The 7,379-nt window shown below is 41.9% G+C and overlaps 1 protein-coding gene across 1 annotated transcript; it reads left to right on the top strand.

The window, feature by feature from the left end:
* Positions 1 to 3,035: 3,035 nt before the first annotated feature.
* LOC107390267 (cytochrome c oxidase subunit 5B, mitochondrial) lies at positions 3,036 to 4,605 on the top strand. Its single transcript, XM_015966883.3, has 4 exons — positions 3,036 to 3,212; positions 3,862 to 3,932; positions 4,008 to 4,107; positions 4,246 to 4,605. Exons 1-4 carry the CDS (start codon positions 3,116 to 3,118, stop codon positions 4,356 to 4,358), a joined length of 381 nt encoding a protein of 126 aa, XP_015822369.1. The 5' UTR covers positions 3,036 to 3,115; the 3' UTR covers positions 4,359 to 4,605.
* The last annotated feature ends 2,774 nt before the right edge of the window (positions 4,606 to 7,379 follow it).

The following is a 7,379-nucleotide window of genomic DNA, read 5'->3' as shown; positions in this document are numbered from 1 at the left end:
AACACTTAATTTCACAACCATTTTATTTTGGGTACAAATGAATTTGCTGAAGCATGGCTTTCTCAGATGTATATCGATTCATCCCCTCCCATTTTTCCAACACTTTTATTGTTACCTGAAAAACATGCAGGATTACTTCATCGTTGTCGTCTTCCTCTGCTTATCCGGGTCCGGGTCGCGGGGGCAGCATCCCAACTAGGGAGCTCCAGACCGTCCTCTCCCCGGCCACCTCCACCAGCTCCTCCGGCAGGACCCCAAGGCGTTCCCGGACCAGATTGGAGATGTAACCTCTCCAACGTGTCCTGGGTCGACCCGGGGGCCCCCTGCCGGCAGAACCTGCCCGAAACACCTCCCCGGGGAGGCGTCCAGGAGGCATCCTGACCAGATGCCCAAACCACCTCAACTAGCTCCTTTCGATCCAGAGACGCAGCGGTTCTACTCCGAGTCCCTCCCGGATGTCCGAGCTCCTCACCCTATCTCTAAGGCTGAGCCTGGCCACCCTACGGAGGAAACTCATTTTAGCCGCTTGTATCCGCGATCTCGTTCTTTTGGTCATTACCCAAAGCTCATGACCATAGGTGAGGATTGGGACGTAGATCGACCGGTAAATCGAGAGCCTGGCTTTCTGGCTCAGCTCCCTCTTCACCACGACAGATCGGTTCAGCGTCCGCATCACTGCAGACGCCGAACCAATCCACCTGTCGATCTCCCGATCCCTCCTACCCTCACTCGTGAACAAGACCCTGAGATACTTAAACTTCTCCACTTGAGGTAGGACCTCTCCCCCGACCCGGAGTTGGCAAGCCCCCCTTTTCCGGTCGAGAACCATGGATTTGGAGGTGCTGATCCTCATCCCAGCCGCTTCACACTCGGCCGCGAACCTATCCAGCAAGAGCTGAAGGTCAGAGCTGGGTGAAACTAGGAGGACCACATCATCCGCAAAAAGCAGAGACGAGATTCTCCTGCCACCAAACTCTGTTAAGGATTACTTCATACACTGTCAAATGTTTTCGAAAAGTAACTTTTATACCAATCACTGCTGAAGACTGCGTTGTACCTCTGGAACAAGGACATCAAACACCAAGTCCAGAAACTGGAACTCTCCCTTCTTCATTAGTTTATCTATTCCTGAGCATGAACCAATCCGCTCTGTCAGCTCGTCAACCTATAAAACACGTTAACATAAAAATGAACAAAACATTCCTCTCAGCATTAGACAACGGACCCAGGTGGCCCACTGACCATGCATCCACATAAATAAATGTGATGCAGCTTATTGTAAGTCAGTATACATTTACCTGTGCATCAGCAAAGTGGAACATCAGTGGCTTTAGTCTTTGCTTTAATTTAAGCGAGACACCTGGACTGTGCCACAGATACATGAGGCCAGACTTCACTCTACCACTGCAGAGATCCTTATACACAGTCTGAGTAGAGACAAGAGTTAAAAATAAGCAACATTACCACAGAAAACAAGGGATTGCATTATCCTATGTCCAATTTTAGAGTCTTAATTTATTATAATTAAACATTACCTTGATTTCACCATCTGAAATCACTGCCTGGGTTCCATTTTTCAAAGCCTCGATTGTCCTGGAATTTAGATAAAAATACATCTTATTAGCAAATGAAGAATACAAGCACATGTAAGGAGTTTTGTCAGTGTCACTTGAAGAAGTCCGATATTCATTTTAGATCTATATTTAAGGCCTCCAACTCCTGAATGATTTGCAGCTACATGTGCTTAAATCCGGTAATATTAATTAAACCAAACCCGATCAAAGCAGTCAGTCGACAAAAATATCTATTTTTTATAAGGTTAGGATTATTCTGAAACAGAATCAGAAGGAGGGCGGCATTAATTAGAGAAGCGGCTACTATTTCAAAGTTATTGTACCTGTTGCAGGACACCTGATTTGTGCAACCACAGTAGAATGACCCAGCACACCACACACAAGTCAATAACTGAAAAATATTTAGAGATATTGAAAGCTAAGCTTGTCCAGAAAATACATTTTATTTCTGGGTGCACAGGACCAGTTCCAGTGTGGGCCAAATGCTGAAAAATAAATTCATAAATCTGTCTTTTTTGAAGTTTCACAAATCAGAGGAAGGTTTCACAAATCACAAACTATGTTTTATGCATTCCTACGAGCCCAGAATAATCTAAAACAGGTTTGAAGAGTGTATGTGTTGTAGGTTTTGAGCTAGAGCAGAATAAAAATGGTCAGAGTAGAGAAAAATTGGGTGTATTAGCCCTTTAGCCATTTCCCGAATCGGAAGCTAACTTTAGCATCTACGCTTTTTAATTAAAAAAGGGTATTAATAACGTTTCAGTTAAGTCAGTATTAGAAATCGTGGTCTTTACATCATGTCTAAATTATATATAAAGTTAATATTATTACTTTAACTGTTTTAACAAACAGGGAGACCAGAAAAATCAAATAGCTAAGTTAAAGCTAAGCTACAATTGCTGATAGCTTTATTTATGTAGCTTTTGTGTTAGCTAGCTTGTGATCTCCCTGCATTCGTTTTAAGACTGCGTGTTAATATTGAAACAATTAGCTATGAAACACGGTGCCTTTGCAGTAATTCTCTGGTAAAGCTTTAAACGCTACAGTGCCTACATTTAAGAACTAAGAAAGGTTGCAACAATTAGTTAATTTCATCCTTATCTTTCTTTCTTTATCTATCATCCTTATCCTTACCTTTCCTCAATTGAAACCCGCCGAGTATGGTTGAAACAAAAACAACGTAGCGGCCGCCAAAAAAAGACCAACTTCCTGCCGAGGTCTTTCGCTCGTCGATTTTCCGGTAAAAGTAATGACACGCCATCTTGCTCTCGACACACCAGCTGATGTCTGCAGCCAGGTCCTACTCGATTCTGCGGTCATCTGCCACTGCAGGAAATTAACCTTTCCCGTCTGTAAAGCTTCACTTTGCTATAATCACAGTTAACCATCCGGTGTATGTCTTTAATAAAACCGCACCGATAAATTTTCTAAGTAATGAATCTTTGAGACCATTGAAGAAAAACCATCACTTTCCAAATTCAAGTGCCTCAGAGAGCATTTGACGTCATCTCCCTGCGACGTGTGTGACTAGTAGAAGAAAAATGGCTGCAAGGTTCGTCCTTCGTCCTGCGATTAGGGCCGCGGTGAGCTATCGAGCCGGCCGGGCTTTTGTTCAGAGTCGCGGCATGGCTGCTGGAGGTGAGGACCGAGCTACCACCAACACGAAAACCCCAAATAGAGCTCTGATGTCAGCTGGAGGAAGGCTTATCCCCAGCCAGGAAGACCGCTAAGAATCAGAAGCTACTTTGTCATTTAGGCCAGACTTCATAAAAGACTTGAGTGGTTCTGTTCAAGTTTGTTGTTTTAATTTATTTACCCATAAAGATATATTTTCTGGAGAAACTGAGGCATAATTTTTAATTTGGCACAGTTTTTTAAATCAACTGTAGCGATAGTTTTCGATTTTGAACATTAGCCAGGCTGACAGTAGATGAGGTGAGCTCTCCGGTTTGTAGTCATCCAGTTAATCCGTACTAATTAACAGTTTATCAGCAAGTAGAGAACTGTTTAAAAACTGTTAATCATTGATGTTATGAGTTTTTTTCTGCCACATTCTGACGATATTATTCGTCGGTTTCAAACGGGAAAAAACATTTTCTTGTGGTCTATTTGTATAAATTTCTCAAAGTTTTGCGTTTTAACTGAATACAAGAATTATTTTACACTCCTTTTGTATTATTCTAATACTAATGTAGGATTTACCAGTTTGTGACTTAAATTGATGTTGATGCTTAATAAGCAACAGATCCAGCAGCCCTCAGGAATAAATGTTAGATGTTTTTGTCAGGGATTCCTACTGATGAGGAGCAGGCCACTGGGCTGGAGAAAATCATCATGAAGGCCACGAAGGAGGGAGCAGTAAGGACAACTCGACACACACACACACACACACACACACACACACAGATTTAATATAATAACCTCTTCCTGCAGGATCCGTACAGCATAATGAAACCAAAGAGCTATGCCGGTACCAAGTCCGATCCCCACCTGGTCCCCTCCATCAACAAGAAGAGGATTGTGGGATGTGTCTGTAAGTTGCAGTCATCAAACAGACCAGCCAGTTAAAATGAAGTTTATTATCAGTCTTTGTGTCTTCAACTCAGAAAGTAAAACTAAATGTAACTCGGTAACAAAACAATAAAAGGTGTTATTTTCTTTTCCCTTACAGGTGAGGAGGACAACACGGCGGTGGTTTGGTTCTGGCTTCACGAAGGTGAGGCCCAGCGCTGTCCATCCTGTGGTGCCCACTATAAACTGGTGGCTCATCAGCTGCCCCACTAACTACAGATCACCTTCAGAACAAGAAGAGTCTACTTGTTTTCCTTCTGAGCCTAGTTGACTCGGTCTATTTCCTGGTCTGACGGCTTGTTCTGTCTCAGTACTTGATCCAACCGCTCACCTCGTCTCTCTGTTATGTGTCCAGACAGATCACGTGTTTGAACATTCGGTCACTTTACATCAACACGTGAACTGTCACACTGGGTCCACTTCACTCCTTTTGCTGACCAATAAAAACACATCTCTTTGACTTTCTGCTGCCTCGTTTGTTTAACTGATAACTGATCATATTAGAATGTGTTCTTTTGGAAATCTCGGATTCATCTGCTGTGTGGAGAAACGTCACGTTTCTTTATTAGAGTGGGATGTAAAATTTGGGCAGCCTTGTTAAAATTCATGATTTTCCTGTATAACTTGTTACAATAACAATTTTCATGTAAACATATCATATAGGAAACACAGTGATGTTTGAGAAGTGAAACAAAGTTTATAGGATTTACAGAAAGTGTAATAATTGTTTAAAGGTGCATAAATATATAAAATGAACCAATTATTTATAGATCCTCCTTTTGCAGGAATAACAGCCTCTAAACACTTCCTACAGCTTCCAATGAGAGTCTGGATTCTGGCTGAAGGTATTCTGGACCATTCTTCTTTACAAAACATCTCTAGTTCATTCAGGTCTGAAGGCTTCTGAGCACGGACAGCTCTCTTTAACTCACACCACAAATGTTCAATAACATTCAGGTCTAGGGACGGAGATGGCCATTCTAGAACGTTCTACTTGTTCCTCTGCATGGACGCCTTAGTAGATGTTGAGCAGCGTTTAGGGTCGTCTTGTTGAAAGATCCGGCCCCGGTGCAGCTTCAGCTTTGTCACTGATTCCTGGACATTGGTCTCCAGAATCTGATGAGTCCCTCAATTTCAACAGATTCCCAGTCCCTGCACTGGCCACACAGCCCACAGCATGATGGAACCACCACCATGCTTTACTGTAGGTAGCAGGTGTTTCTCCTGGAATGCTGTGTTCTTTTTCCTCCATGCATAACGCTCCTTGTTATGCCCAAATAACTCCGTTTTAGTTTCATCAGTCCACAGCACCTTATTCCAGAATGAAGCTGATGAAAATTAACCAAACCAAATCTGAGCTCCGATAATTAGTTCTGAAGGTATTGGGATCAACAAAATTACAACAGTGCCCACATGTTTGCACCTGCCTAATTGTGTAAACAAATATTACACTTTCTGTAAATCCTACAAACCGTTTCACTTCTCAAACATGACTGTGTGCGTTTCCTATGTGATATATTTAACTTGGCATTTTTATTGTAACAACCAACGATTTACTCAGGAAAATCATGAAGATTAACAAGGCTGCCCAAACTTCCACATCCCACTGTAATTACAGAAACGTTTTACATCAGCAGAAGCAAAGACCTAAAATGTCCTCGTTTCTTATTTTTACACGAGAACAAAGGGGAAAAAGCAGATACTCATTTACACGAGCTGGGCTGATCCCCAAAATAAATTCAAATAAGATGTTAGGAGAGATGTCTATTTTTACATCCTTCTTCCAAACAACTATCCGTTATAACTTAATGGTAAAGGAAAGTTTTAGCCAAATAGAAAAAAGATCAACTCTTTTTCTGTTTTAGAAGTAAATTATTTTCTCTGGCTGAACTCATAAAATATTAACTTTTTTGAATATAATTTAACAACCTCTTCTTCAGGTCCCTTTGATTCTGCCCTGATTCTACATTTATCCTATTCCACCAAGAACAAAATGTTTATAAATCACTAATTCGTCATCCATAAAACCCAAGTTTAGATTTCCAAAAAGGTTCTGCCTGATGTCCATAACTCACCTCCTTTATTTACCAGTTCAAGAAAATTATCAGATGGTTTCTGGACATAAACACCATGGTTTTGACTGCTACATTGACGTTAATAAAGATTTATCTAAAGTGTTGAATAATCAAACATGGATCTGGTGGGTGTGGCTGCTGCAGAACCATCAGACCATGTCCTCCTAGGTCAAGTTAAGAAGTTAAGCTCACATATTCAACCCCGAGTCGTATTCCTGGACCTCCAGGGAGCGCGAGTGAGCCAACATACATAACTAAATAGACTGGATGATTTAAAGATCATTTATTAACAGGTACAGCTTTAACAGGTGTGGACTTCTCGAACGGATTCAGACACAAATAAAAATAAGCACATGGGGCCTGAAAACGAGCAGATTTCACTTGATTTATTTATTTATTGCAATAAAGATATACAAAGTACTGTAATCATGTAATCATTCACTGTTAAAATGTTAGAAAAAGCACAGCTGTGACTGTATAGTGTATCAAAACGGGTTCTACTCTCTGGGTCCACTCCCTCCACCGGCTCCTCGTCATCACGGCGCTCTCTGAAATATTTAGTGTCAAAACATGAAGGCATCATAAAGCAAACAGAAAAACATGCTAATTAACAAACAAGCAAAGCAAAATAATGAACAAACAAAGCATCTAAAATAAATATCATGAAAACCAACTGAACTCCTCTAGACTAGGTTATTTACATGCTTTGCGGAGAAACTAAACGGGTCTGTAGGCGGTTCTGGAACCAGGCTGCAACACAACCCCTCCGTCACTTCGGTCTGACAGCTGAGTGACGGACAGGAACGGGAGCTTTGGCAAAGGAAGAAGAAAAAGAGCGTATGATGATGCTTTGGTCCTGACGCCTACAGGTGAGCTCTGATTGGTGGAGCAGGAAGCAGAAACATTCAGAAAGTCTAACGTTTACAGGAAGTCTGATTACACACGCGCTTGGATTATAGAGATTAACCTGTGTTTAATGGGGGTGGGGGTGGGGCAGGAGGCTTCACAGTATCAACACAGGCTCACTTCTGCACTCGCTCTGGTACCAGAGAGGCCCAAACGTCAAGTGTCTGAGTTGGACCTGACGGGAGGGACCAGAACCTCTGATCAGGATTACAGGTTAGAGTTTTAGTACTTCACTTTGCAGTAACGGCTGACA

This window comes from Nothobranchius furzeri, chromosome 6 (genome assembly GCF_043380555.1).
Source record: "Nothobranchius furzeri strain GRZ-AD chromosome 6, NfurGRZ-RIMD1, whole genome shotgun sequence".
Classification (NCBI taxonomy): domain Eukaryota; kingdom Metazoa; phylum Chordata; class Actinopteri; order Cyprinodontiformes; family Nothobranchiidae; genus Nothobranchius; species Nothobranchius furzeri.
This window is presented reverse-complemented; position numbering and strand designations above follow the sequence as displayed.

Bases quoted from the DNA above. Each gene is read 5' to 3' on its own strand.
- LOC107390267 (XM_015966883.3), top strand. From the start codon at position 3,116: ATGGCTGCAAGGTTCGTCCTTCGTCCTGCGATTAGGGCCGCGGTGAGC. The intron at 3,933-4,007 runs GTAAGGACAACT...CTCTTCCTGCAG, and splicing joins AGGCCACGAAGGAGGGAGCA to GATCCGTACAGCATAATGAA. The intron at 4,108-4,245 runs GTAAGTTGCAGT...TTTCCCTTACAG, and splicing joins GAGGATTGTGGGATGTGTCT to GTGAGGAGGACAACACGGCG.